The 14,028-nt window shown below is 45.9% G+C and overlaps 1 protein-coding gene across 1 annotated transcript in view; it reads right to left on the reverse strand.

Annotated features, from left to right (window-relative positions):
• The window catches only part of MAN1A2 (mannosidase alpha class 1A member 2), a 38,458-nt gene extending 26,483 nt beyond the window's left edge, over nt 1–11,975 (reverse strand). The window contains exons 1-2 of the mRNA XM_079960264.1: nt 11,621–11,975; nt 1,612–1,867 (exon numbers count right to left, since the gene is read on the reverse strand). Of these exons, the coding sequence (XP_079816390.1) occupies nt 1,612–1,867; nt 11,621–11,943 (579 nt within the window). The 5' untranslated portion in view covers nt 11,944–11,975. The remainder of the gene's footprint in view (nt 1–1,611; nt 1,868–11,620) is intronic.
• Between the last annotated feature and the right edge of the window lie 2,053 nt (nt 11,976–14,028).

A 14,028-nucleotide genomic window follows, 5' to 3' on the forward strand; every position in this document is an offset into this window, starting at 1 on the left:
TCTGCAGGCAGCTTTTCTGGGTCATGTGACCAACATGACTAAACTGCTTTTGGCGCAATGGAACACTGACAGAAGCCAGAGTGCACTGAAATGCCATTTACCTTCCCGCCGCAGTGGTACCTATTTACCTACTTGTGCTGGTATGCTTTCAAACTGCTAGGTTGGCAGGAGATGAGACAAAGCAATGGGAGCTCACCCCATCAGACAGATTTGAACTGCCAATCTACTGCAACCCTGCATCCCCTGCCACTAAATCAAACAGGTTAAGTAGAAGAAGCTAATCAACTTGCAAAGGCCAACACATTCATGAGACTCACTGTTGAAATGCATTTCTAAATATGGTTCCAACTTCTTTCTTTTATTACCTTTTTTCAAAACACATATTCCTAATTTGCCTCTCACTATTTCTCAGAGTAGCATAGCATTTTCTCTCTGACACTGTGACTCAAATTTGAACAAAGCAACATACTCACAAAATGAAATTGTATGCCTGGTATCCCTAATCACCAGCCAGCCAGCCACCTGCCTCCCAATGCTTCCTGCTGCCTCTGTGAGTCAAAGCAGCAGTGTCTCCATTGATTTGCATAAGGCAGAACACTGTATTCCTGAAGGCTTCCCCTCTCTGCCATTTTCGAAAGTCAGTGGAGGAACTGCTCCATTGACTCAAATGGGGAGAAGCAGTTGAGTGTCTTGAGTCTGTGTTTTCACATAGGCAGACACACATGGGACACTCCCAATGTTTTGTGATTAGCCATACCCCCACAGCAGCAATCCCCTACCCACCCCCCCTACCCACTACAGCCATTTTATCTTCACGTACACGACACTTTAAAAACATCCAAATTGGTTCACAGACCCAGAAAGCCTAGAGACCTCTGTTGAATGTCATGACTATGGTGGTATAGGAGCAAATGCAGAGAAGAAAAAGTATGACTGGGGAAAAACAGCAAGCTGTTGAAAGAACTGTGGGCATTAATGCATGTTTCCTCTGTCAAAGAGGAAATTTAAGGTAGAAATTTCATTAGCATAGCTTAACTTTTATGGAAGCCGCCCAGAGTGGCTGGGAAGGCCCAGCCAGATGGGCGGGATATAAATAATAAATTATTATTATTATTATTATTATTATTATTATTATTAACACATTTTAATGCAACATTTAAAAAAATATTGTCAGTAATATTCACTCTACCCCAGAAAGGGAGCTCCAGGGCAAGAGATTAGAGAAAAATGTCAGATTCCAATAAAAGAAAAAGACACAAAAGATCTACGTATAATAATTGTTTTACGTGCTTCTTATGCCTCCAAAAAGCAACCGCCACCTCATCATGACACTTAAGATTTCCTCATGAGGTCCTGTTCCAGATTCTATCTCATGAGTTTCTTATTAGCCTCCTCCAGAGGCAGAAAATATTCTATAGGGGTCAGAGTGATGAACTTCCTCCCAAAGCAGCCCAGAAAATAAGCCAAGATTATGAAGCAGAATATATTAAGCCAATTCCCACATTAAATTAACTTCTATGACTATCACAAACAGTATGGTTTCTATTCACAGAAATAATCCTAGCATCACGAACTACAGCTAGGTAATGATAAGATGACGCAAGCCATTACCTCTTTAATTTTGTCCCTTTTTTCTCGGATGTCTGGATCCACTGGATCTCCACTGTTTATCCCTACAAGATTTGGTACCGGGACCGGTGGCAAGGGCTTGCTGCTTTTGTTCTTCAAACCCTTTACTATTTTGTTCTTCTCAGTTTGAATTTCAGCCTGGATCTCATCCCGTGACTTCTGCAGTTTCTCTTTTGCTTCCTCCAAAGCTTTTTCATGATCTGCACGAATTTTATTTCTCAAGCGTTCCTCTTCTTCTCTAAATAAACAAATAATAGTCAGAAAGCTCTGTTTTTAGAGCTTAGGGCCAACCGTTAGGGCCAATCTGTTATACAACCATCATCTATTTCTTATTCCAAATGTAACCGAAGACGTTCTGCCAAATATATACAAATGATACATCTATTAGTATTAGAAGACCACTATATGTTGTAAGAAATGGTTGACATTAAAGCATTTCAGAAATTCTAATAATTAAATGGGACTTTTCACATATGCAAGAATTTCATTTCATTTGCCGTCACTTGCAGCCAAATGAACAGATTTCATTGAAAAACACTGTTACTGATGTGAGGCTACATGAAAGTGCTATCTATAGGCTTTATCTGTTAAAGTGCATTCACACACCATGCATGTACCAAGCAGCCCCAAAGAAAACTGAAGCTCTGATAAGGTTTAGAGCATGGGTCGCTAACATGGTTCCCGTAGGCACACACATGCTTGCAGTCTACAGGGTCCTCTCCCCCACTGAAGTTAAGCATACTATTTTTGCCAACAAAATAGGTGGCGTTGTGTGCTTGAGTGTGCTGTGTGTGTTGCTGTGCCCACAACTGTTTCTCTGGTTTGCAAATGTGCTCCCAGCCAACCCCTAATTTGAATAGAGCAAATGAGGAGGCCCTAAATGGCAAGGCAACTAGCGCAGCAATCAACATTATCCCAAGAAGGCTGGGTATCAAGTCTTTGGATTTACTTTTGTTGCAAACCAAATTATTAAAGGTATGGTTTTTGAAAAGAGGTTTCCAACCTTGTTGAAAGGATTCTGCAGAAAAACTCTCAGGCTCCAAATAAGACTTGGCCAGATATATATGCCTACCATTGACAGAAACACAATGTGGGTAGGCATATCTGCATCTGGATGCAAATCCACTTCATGCCCTCAACTCTACATTCAAAGAAGGAAATCCATGTGCATCTAATTTAGAAAGCTGCAGCAATAATGAACAAATATCACCAGCAATTTACAGTTTTCATCTCATTACTGCAGGAAGTAGTTACACAACAAGTTTTTGGCACAAATAGGGTAATGAAACAGCAATCACAAGATAAGGAAGACCCACATCTGTGATGGGAAAACTGGCACAGGCATTTCAGAGAACTGCACGATTCTATGTACGTCTACTCAGAAGTAAGCCCCACTATGTTCAATGGGACTTACTGCTAAGTAACCATGTTTAGGATTGCAGCCCAAGAGTCCCCTGATAAACCTGATTTAAAAAGGATTTAAAACTCATCAGAAGCTTGGCATGATGGATCTCTGCTTCCTGCTTATCCCACAAGCTTTAGAACTACTCAATCCTATTGAAAAGGTCACAAAACATGTGCTGTGAAAATGAAAATATCACTCTTGACATATTAACATTATATTACTAGTTATTTTAAGTGCGAAAAAAGTCAAAATCATATAAGATTCCGTCACTTCTCTTCATTTCAACAATGACAAATAAGTCTTCTCAACAGTAGATTAGCAGTTAACACCCCATTTGCAACGAATAGCAATAGGCATTAAACTCTGAAGGAATAGCAACACCTGTGACATTAAACTCCATGCCCTTGAGACTTGGATAACACTATGCCTAACTCCCACTGCAAACCAGAAACCTACTGTGAGTTTAACCCACTTTTTGAGAATCACAACAATACTATAACTCAACACAGTAGGCTGAAAGGGTGTGTGTGTGTGTAATCCTTTGGGGCTTGAAGGCCGCATTTAGGATTTGACAAGCCTTCCAGGGGTCACATGCTAGCCAGAATCCAATTCACATGCACATACACACAGCACAGCAAAGGGAGGGGGGCACACAGGAACCTGCGCTTATGTGTAAAGGTAAAGTAAAGGTAAAGGTACCCCTGCCCGTACGGGCCAGTCTTGACAGACTCTGGGGTTGTGCGCCCATCTCACTTAAGAGGCCAGGGGCCAGCGCTGTCCGGAGACACTTCCGGGTCACGTGGCCAGCGTGACATCGCTGCTCTGGCCAGAGCCAGAGCCAGAGCCGCACACGGAAACGCCGTTTACCTTCCCGCTGGTAAGCGGTCCCTATTTATCTACTTGCACCCGGAGGTGCTTTCGAACTGCTAGGTTGGCAGGCGCTGGGACCGAGCAGCGGGAGCGCACCCCGCCGCAGGGATTCGAACCGCCGACCTTTCGATCGGCAAGCCCTAGGCGCTGAGGCTTTAACCCACAGCGCCACCTGCGTCCCTATGCACTTATGTGTACATGCATACAAATACACATGCGCACACAGTAGAGGGGCAGGCTCAGGAGCAGACAGACATGCTCAGTCAGCAGCATTTTTACTCTGTAGGGCAGCACTGCAGTAGAAGAATCTCCCTCTACCCCAGCATGTCTGGGGGGGGGGGGGAGAGGACAACTGTGTTGCTGTCTACAGTTGCAAGAGTGTAGGAGGGTCTCCTCCAGTTCCAGGAAATGAGAAACAAAGCCTCTTTCTGGGAAAGGGTCATTTTTCCTCCTAGTGCAGCACCTTTGTTAGAAGGTCTAAGAAAGGGGGTGGGAAATAGTTTCTTCCCACTTCCTAAGTCTAAGGCAGGCACATCCAACAGGTAGATCGTGATCTACTGGTAGATTGTGGGTGTTCCTGGTAGATCTCTGGCCCCTCAGTGATCTACTCCCCCCGAAAAAAAGCTCAAGAACTTTGGCTTCCCCAAGAAAGCTCAAGAACTTTGCCTTTCCTAAAAAAGCTCAGCAACTTTTGCTTCCTAGCAAAATAGTGGGCCATCATATTAAGTTCCACTACCGGACTAGGGATTCAGGACCCTCAATTGTGTTTTATTTAATCAACTTTTAATTATGCTCTGTGTATATTGTAATGCTCATTCAGTTCCATTCAGCGGTTCTCAACCTGTGGGTCCCCAGATGTTGTTGGACTACAACTCCCATCATCTCTGAGCTCTGGTCTTGCTAGCTAGGGGTGATGGGAGTTGTAGTTCAACAACATCTGGGGACCCACAGGTTGAGAAAAGCTGATCAGTTCCATTCATTCATTTGCTCCCTAAAAAAACAACTTTGATCCATCCAATGACAATGGGTAGATCACTGCCAGTTTTTTTACACTGTGAGTAGATCACTGTCTATTGGGAGTTGGTTATCCCTGGTCTAAGACATTCCAACAATGACACTGAAGGGGTAATTGGTTCAAACTATTGTTACTGCCAAACTACTCCCATTTTTAATGTGACAAGGTTAAGTCTGCATTCCTAGAGCAAAAGAGATCCCTGGTTGTTCAACCCGAATGGCTGTGCAGAACCTGGAAAGACAGTAGCTAGAAAAGGAGTTGAGGGAAGAATTCTGAACTGGTTTCCCTGGTTTCCCATTGAATGGTTTCAAGTCATGCTACAACTCCAATCCTTGACAACTATATTTTTATAAACTTCCAGCAGTACCACTTTAATTCATATTAACATACAATCTTCTATTGTTTCAACTGTGTCATGGAGTTTTCTGCTAGACTGATCTGAAGCATTACAATAGGACATTAATAAAGAGGAACTTTAGAAGTTCTAAATGTTGAATACTTTAATCCAGCTTTCATTCAGAGGGTAAAGCAAACCCCCCCCCCCAAAAAAAACCAACAACCCCAGGTGGAGATACGCACTCCTCTTTAAATAAGAGTGCAGGTCAATACTCTTCCTTGTTCATTTATGGACACAATAAAATGCAGAAGTTGTGAACACCCCAGTTCAGCCACAATATATCTCACATTTATTAAGCTAAAATAAAGGCAAACCTTGCACCCAGGCACCCTGCCCTTGCTGAACCTTATCCCGCTCCTTCTCCATGCACAACCGAAGACTGCCGATGTAAATCAATTAACCAGTTTCCCAACATGCCTGAAACTGGGAAACACCAAGTTCCAATTATTTCAGTTCCTGGTTTGTTCCAAAGGTGATAAAAGGCTTTGACAAATCCACTCATCAGGGTAGTTATAGCTAAATGCTTCCTGTTTTGGAGAATGTATGAGGTACCGGTAGTTGCAAGATAATGCAGGCAACTCATTGTGGGTGTCAGCAGTCGTGCACAAGCCCGTTCTGCCCCCGCCCCCTTCCGGGCCGAAAGCAGCGTACGTGTCAGTGGTTGTGTGTCAATCAGACATGTGCAAAATGATTGCTGCCTGTAACTAGGTTCAGGAAAGCATTTTGGTTTTACTATTGTGCATTTTACCTATGTTAATTAATTGGAGCAAGTAGGGATTCCATTTTAAAAACAATGCTGGGGGGCTGGAAGATGGAGCTTGATTTTTTCTTTCAGACGGTAACATTTTTGCAGTCAGACTTTTTACCTGAATGAACTGCAAGGGGATAAATACTAAAAATAAAAAAGAGTAAGAGTAAGGAAAAGAAGCAAGCAGAAACTGGATACTACTCTTTTCTTCTTGGATAGGGTTGCTACTTCAGACTCGCCATTTAGATACTTCTTGGTAAAATTATTTTTCTTGCTCAAAACTAAAGATTGCATTTGAACTGGCTGAAGATAAGCCTTGGTTAAAAAAAGGTTAACTTTTTTTACAGATTGAACCTATGCAAAACATAGGTTCAAAATCAAGCACCATGGAGTTCAGTGGGACATAGACTACAATTACAGTGGTGCCTTGCAAGACGAAAAGAATCCGTTCCGCGATTCTCTTCGTCTAGCGGTTTTTTCGTCTTGCGAAGCAAGCCCATTGACAGCTTAGCGGATTAGCGCTATTAGCGGTCTAGCGGCTTTTAGCGATCAGCTGAGAAGCGGCTTATCAGCGGAACAGCTGATAAGCGGCTTAGCGCTTAGGGAAAGGGCGAAAAAAAACGAAAAAAACCCGCGGGAACTCGCAAGATTTTTTCGTCTTGCGAAGCAACCCCATAGAGAAATTCATTTAGCGAAGCGCCTCCAAAACGGAAAACCCTTTCGTCTAGCGGGTTTTCCGTCTTGCGAGGTATTCGTCTTGCGGGGCACCACTGTATACATAATTTACCAGAGTATTAGAGTGGGGTAAAAATAGTACAAATAAATTATATTAACAAACTCTGAGAATACAGAGTTTGTCAAACTTTGGATTTTCTCACCTGGCATTAAGAGAAAAGTGGTATCTTTTTGTGATAGCATTATTATCTTTTTTTTATGCAGTTGAAAGAGGAAAGAAATTGACCCTAAATCAGGGTTGGCTAACCTATGGCTCTCCAGATGCTGTTATCGACTACAACTCCCATCATTCCTCACCGCTGGCCATGTTGTCTGGGACTGATGGGACTTGGGAGCCTAAAGCTTATTTAATTCTGATTTAAAACTAACCAAGCCCACTGTAGCTTTTCAATATCCTATGGGCAGAGAATGTGAGTGATCCAGCTTGGAAAAAACTGAGAAGCAGGTGTTAGCCTATGAAAACTCATGCCGCAAACAATCTTAATCTTTAAGATGCCCCAACTCTCTGATAATACTTCCTTCATTTTTGTTATAAAATTTCTTAGAAAATCAAATAAGCATCTTATTAGCAAAATGCCATGTTGCCTCTACATTTTATAGTCCTATTAGAATTAGTTATATAATAATAATAACAATAATAATAATAATAATAATAATAATAATAATAATAATAATAATAATTTATTATTTATACCCCGCCCATCTGGCTGGGCCTCCCCAGCCACTCTGGGCGGCTTCCATAGAAACCAAAAATACAGTAAAATCACACGTTAAAAACTTCCCTGAACAGGGCTGCCTTAAGATGTCTTCTGAATGTCAGGTAGTTGTTTATCGCTTTGACATCTGCTGGAAGGGCGTCCACAGGGCGGGCGCCACTACCGAGAAGGCCCTCTGCCTGGTTCCCTGTAGCTTTGCTTCTCGCAATGAGGGAACCGCCAGAAGGCCCTCGGCGCTGGACCTCAGCGTCCGGGCAGAATGATGGGGGTGGAGACGCTCCTTCAGGTATACTGGACCGAGGCCGTTTAGGGCTTTAAAGGTCAGCACCAACACTTTGAATTGTGCTCGGAAACGTAAATATTGTTTTGTACAAGTTCAAATAGTGTATATATATTTATGATGGAGGAGATAAGTCTTAAATTTTTGAAAGGGAGAGAAAAACCTGTCAATAGGTTCAAACAAAAAAAATGTTTTCAACCTACATAGAGTGTTATGTAATTCATAAGTTAGTATATTTGTTGACAGTAGTATATGCTTCATAGCTCGCTAATGAAAACAAAAACTTGGCTACCAAGCCCTGTTTGATAACCCCAATTTCCAAGTTCAGGAGCAGGAATGAACCCAGGAATTATTCAGTTGTGGTGCATGAAGAAGGGAAGAATGAAAGAACAGCATGAGACACAAGTCAATATGTGTCAAGTTCAAATCAATCCAGTGTGTTTTCTTTAAAAAATGCAACCAAGGAAAGAGCAAAGTGTAAAACACAACATACAAAATTCTATGGCTATAACCTCAATGGTTTTCTGAAAAGAGCAAATATCATTTCCCAACATTTTATTCTACACAGAAAACTGTACATCACAGGCTCCATCTGTCTGTTCTGGCCTTTGGAGACTAGGAATTGACTGTGAGTTCAGCTGATTTGGGGGGGGGGTTAGGTTCATCGTGTTAAGTTATAATGTTGATGAATTTGGTTTTAATTTTTTGCTGTAAGCTGCAGCAAAGTAAAAGTGGGATAAAATTATTTAAAATAACTGAAGATCTTGCTAGTAGTTTTTCTAATTATGTTTGCTACTACCTTAATGTTATTCTTCAGTAGTAAAATGATTTCATTATATACCTTTGCTTCTTGTATTCCATACTGAATTCACCTAGACTTACTTCTGAATAGACATCATTAGGTTTGCCCCATAAAGCCATAAAATAAGGTTCAAAAATAGTAATTTTATTACTGAACTCCCAGTGTAATTCATTTTTTTTTCTCCCAGTGCAGACTCTTTGTACTGTACTTTGCTCTTTTGGTGCTGCCCCTCTTTTATCCTGTTCTATACAAAAAGGGTACTGAAAAGGCACCCCTTTAATTAATCTTTTCTGTTCCATTTGCTAAGAGCATTGTATAAAATGACACACCAACTCTACACATAGCTGGGTATGAGTGCATATGGAGGATATTCTAAAGGTTTATATAATGCCAGGGTTTGTGGCACAGGTTCCTGCTGTGAGGACTTTATATATTCTCTTTTCTCCCAAGTTGTTACATAGCTCTTCAGGTTATCAGACACAATATAGATGTAACTTGTGTTTTTCAGTCTGTGGAAGTTCCTGCTGTGCCTACATCTAATAAGGGTAGGCGGTAGATCAGTCACCAGCCCCACCTAAAACAAGGGTGAGGAACCCAGGGTCCATAGAAGGCCCTCCAGACCCTCTATCTGGCCCCCCAGAGCATTCCCTAGGCCACACCCCTCACTGACCTGTCTTTGTACCCTCTTTGAGTGTTTTTGCCTAGCTAGAATGTGTCCTTGTATTCTGATAATGCCTTTTGGTTCCCTAGTGGAGGACAGAGAAGGGTATACAAGTGCAGGCAGAAAATAGCCCACTTTTGCCTCTGGACTTACCCATCACTGGCATGTGGTCCCCTGAAGGTTGCCAAGAAATGAATGCAGCTGAAAGAGGTTCCCAGCCTCTGATCTAAAGTATTCACTCATTCCACTCCTAACAGCTCCAAAGACTTGCTCCAGAAGGAAAGGCCATTTAACGTCCCACTGCCCCACCTCAAAATGGCAGGAGACAGATACACAACTAGCTTTCATTAGTCTAAAGTCCAGGCTTGCTTTCCATGGGGACAGCCACTGCTAGCAGGGACGGGGAGAGAAAAAGCAAACAAGAGCCCATGTGAAGCAGCAGTTAAGAGTACTGACGGACCAGGGTTCGAATCCCCCGCTTGGTCATGAAGCTCTCACTGGGTGACCCTGGGCCAGTCACTGTCTCTCAGCCTAGCACTCCTCACAGGGTTGTTGCAGGGATTAAATGGGTAGTGGGAGGAGAAATATGCATACCACCTTGAGCTCCTTGAAGGAAAGGCAGGATTTAAATACAGTAAGTAACGTGCACTGGCGAATCAGGTCTTGACAACTCCTCTTTCTGGACACCTGTGATATGAACGTAACCTGACAGCACCCAGTGATTCTTCACCAAAGCCGCACACCACATTAAGCCAGGGCTGAAACCTATTCCTTTATACAACACTCCCCCTCTTGTTGTCAGCATCTGTCTGTTTTAGAGACACAATGGAGTGCACCTCCAAGGCTGAAGTCAAATTGCTGCATTAGCACTGACATGTCCCCCCCCAGGCTGCAAGCCTAGGCGGTGTGTATGGAGGTCCTGAGCTGTCCAGAGGACAAGACCTCCCTCTCTCAGCCTCACTGATGTGGTCCAAAGGAAAGCAGAGCAATACGCTTGGCACCAGGAGTTGCTGGAAGAAGGCATACAAAGTGCCACCCAACAGTCTTAGGGTTGCCACTCTGGATTTGTGAAGGGCTTACTCCATAGCCTTTTCTTCTCCCAAAAAATATCCCACAAGGCAACAGCCGTTTAGGATCAGTGTCTTCCTTCTCCTAGATGAGATGCCTTCCCAGGTGGACAAGCCCCATCTGCCCTCATGACTCTCTCTATAGTCCACTATGCAGAAACCACCTTGACCACCGGACCCACTATTGGTATTGCCTGCGCAATCCACCAGAGCTTGGCTTTGCATTCAGGGGAAGCCCCTAAATCACTGAGTTTGAAACCCGTGGACTACCCAACTCCATCCCACCAATAATAATACAGTGGTAAAAAAGTAAAGGTAAAGGTACCCCTGCCCGTACGGGCCAGTCTTGACAGACTCTGGGGTTGTGCGCCCATCTCACTTAAGAGGCCAGGGGCCAGCGCTGTCCGGAGACACTTCCGGGTCACGTGGCCAGCGTGACATCGCTGCTCTGGCGAGCCAGAGCCGCACACGGAAACGCCGTTTACCTTCCCGCTGGTAAGCGGTCCCTATTTATCTACTTGCACCCGGAGGTGCTTTCGAACTGCTAGGTTGGCAGGCGCTGGCACCGAGCAGCGGGAGCGCACCCCGCCGCAGGGATTCGAACCGCCGACCTTTCGATCGGCAAGTCCTAGGCGCTGACCTCGGGTTAAGTACTTAATTCGTTCCGGAGCTCCATTCTTAACCTGAAAGTGTTCTTAACCTGAGGTACCACTTTAGCTAATGGGGCCTCCCGCTTCCGCCTCGCCGCTGCTGCACGATTTCTGTTCTCATCCTGAAGCAAAGTTCTGAACCCGAGGTACTATTTATGGGTTAGCAGAGTCTGTAACCTGAAGCATCTGTAACCTGAGGTACCACTGTCCTCTCCTTTTCCTACTCATATTGAAATACTGCCCCTCAATGAGGCCAAACTTAGATTCACAAAACGTTTAGGGATCTGCGTCCCCCTGCCAGAAAAAAAAAACACTGGATAATTCCCCAAATACAACACCATGAATTGCAGCAGCAAGTACAGTGGTACCTTGGGTTAAGAACTTAATTCATTCTGGAGGTCCATTCTTAACCTGAAACTGTTCTTAACCTGAAGCACCACTTTAGCTAATGGGGCCTCCTGCTGCCGCCGTGCCGCGGGAGCACGATTTCTGTTCTCATCCTGAAGCAAAGTTCTTAACCTGAAGGACTATTTCTGGGTTAGTGGAGTCTGTAACCTGAAGCGTCTGTAACCTGAGGTACCACAATAATAATAATACTAATAATGGCATCAGCCTTGGCGTGCCTGCCCTGCCCAGCCAGCCTACCTGTGCCTGTGCGGGTCGCGGCCCTGGCCGTGGATCAGGTACCCCCCTGCGGCGTTCTTGCCCCCCTCTCCGGCGTCCACGTGGGGGATGAGCACGTCCTCCAAGCCCAGGTCGAAGCGCTTGTGCTTGGACGAGTCCGGCAGGAAGAAGAAGGCCCCGAAGCAGAGCGTGATGAAGGCACTGAGGATCAGCAGGAGGATGAACTTCTCCGAGAGCCTCAAGGTGGCCCTGTGGTGCGGGAACGACGACGACGACGACGACGGGCCCAGGTTGCGGGGCGGGATGCGGCGGCCCGAGAGCGGCAGCAGCGCCGGCGTCGTCATCGCGAAGGCGGCGAGGGCGGCGAGGGCGAAGCGAGGCGAAGCAGGGACGACGGCGGCGGCGGTTAAATCTCCGGTCGGCGGCGGAGCAGCTGGCAGGCCTCCTCCGCCTCCTCCTCCTCCCTCCTCAGGAGGGCCGGCGCGCCGCTCCGCGCAGGGAAGCCGTCCCGGCAGCGGCTCCCTCCCCGCAGGGAGGCCCCCGCGCCCCGGCCTGAGGCGGAGCGGCCGCGCTCATCGCGGTGGGCCGGCCGGCGGCGTCGAGGTCCGGAGCGCGAAGCCTGAGGCGGCGGGTTCGGAGGGGCTCCGTCACCGCATGCCGGGCCTCCTCGGCGCCGCCGCCGCCTTCCCCTCACAACCGGCCTCCCTTCCCTCAGCCTCGGAGGGGCCGGGCCCGCGCCGCTGGCTCCTCGGCCTCCTCCTCCTCCTCCTCTCCTTCCCTCAGACAAACGTCTCTCAAGGCAGGAGCCGACTCCGGAATCCTGAGGCACAGAGAGAGAGAAGCAGGCCCCCCTCGCGCGCATGCGCGGCTCTCCCTGAGCGGAAGAGGACGCCCTCCGCTTCCCTCTCGTTTTCTGTTCCATAGAGCTGGTTAAGGTTAGAGAAGGGCTGGCAGCGGCAACGGAAGTTATTCCGGGTCTCTTTTATTTACACTGGTACCTCGGGTTAATGGAAGTGAGAGCTGGACCATAAAGAAGGCTGATGGCCGAAGAATTGATGCTTTTGAATTCTGGTGCTGGAGGAGACTCTTGAGAGTCCCATGGACTGCAAGAAGATCAAACCTCTCCATTCTGAAGGAAATCAGCCCTGAGTGCTCACTGGAAGGACAGATTGTGAAGCTGAGGCTCCAGTACTTTGGCCACCTCATGAGAAGAGAAGACTCCCTGGAGAAGACCCTGATGTTGGGAAAGATGGAGGGCACAAGGAGAAGGGGACGGCGGAGGACGAGATGGTGGGACAGTGTTCTCGAAGGGACCAGCATGAGTTTGACCAAACTGCGGGAGGCAGTGGAAGACAGAAGTGCCAGGCGTGCTCTGGTCCAGGGGGTCACGAAGAGGCGGACACGACTAAACGACTAAACAACACCTCGGGTTAAGTAATTCGTTCTTAACCTGTGTTACGGCAAAATCTGGGTGCGAGGCTGCTCTGCCACCCAGCTCGTCGGACTAAGTCCGCGGGTCCCTGCGGAGGAAAAATGAGCTCAGCCGGAGACAGGAGCAAGCTGCAGAAGATCCAAGTTTATTGCGCAACAGGTTCAAGGCGAGATTGAACAGCGAGAAAGGGGTGACATGAACTTTTGAAACTTCCCTCCATGTCCCAGAATACAGTACAAAATACATCCCAGTTACATCATGAATACATTAAGAAGAGTTACAGATAGGTAGACGTCTTGGTCTCCCATAGTCAAAACAAAATAAAAAAAATTTTCCTCCCAGTAGCAGATAGGTATCTGAAGAAGTGTGCATGCACACGAAAGCTCATACCAAGAACTAACTTAGTTGGTCTTTAAGGTGCTACTGGGAGGAAAAAAATTTTTATTTTGTTTTGACATTAAGAAGAGGTTGGGTTACACAGGATTAACATATGGAGGAGGGAGGGGGGAATATGCAGAGCTGGAGATATGCGCAGATAAGCACATCCTGAGTACCGGTGAGGTGATGAGAAGACAATGGTCCATGTACTGGCATGGGCCTGAGGAAAGGCTTGGCAGAGTGATTTGACAGGATTAGGGTCTTGACACCTTGCTTGAGGGATTATGGAGGACAGGGGAGGTGTGATGGAGTCCTAGAGAAATTGAGCAAATTGGCACGTTGATTTTCTATGAATTTTATAGATTTTAGTCCCTTTTGACATTGACAATTGGAAATAAATTGATATATTGTAGCGAAGAAGAAGGTGAAGAAGACATGCCCCCCCCTTCCGTATCACCTGAAACTGTTCTTAACCTGAAGCACCACTTTAGCTAATGGGGCCTCCTGCTGCCGCCAGAGCACGATTTCTGTTCTCATCCTGAAGCAAAGTTCTTAACCTGAAGCACTATTTCTGGGTTAGCCGAGTCTGTAACCTGAAGCCTGTGAAACCCCAGGTACC

This window comes from Podarcis cretensis (genome assembly GCF_951804945.1).
Source record: "Podarcis cretensis genome assembly, chromosome: 17".
Lineage (NCBI taxonomy): Eukaryota > Metazoa > Chordata > Lepidosauria > Squamata > Lacertidae > Podarcis > Podarcis cretensis.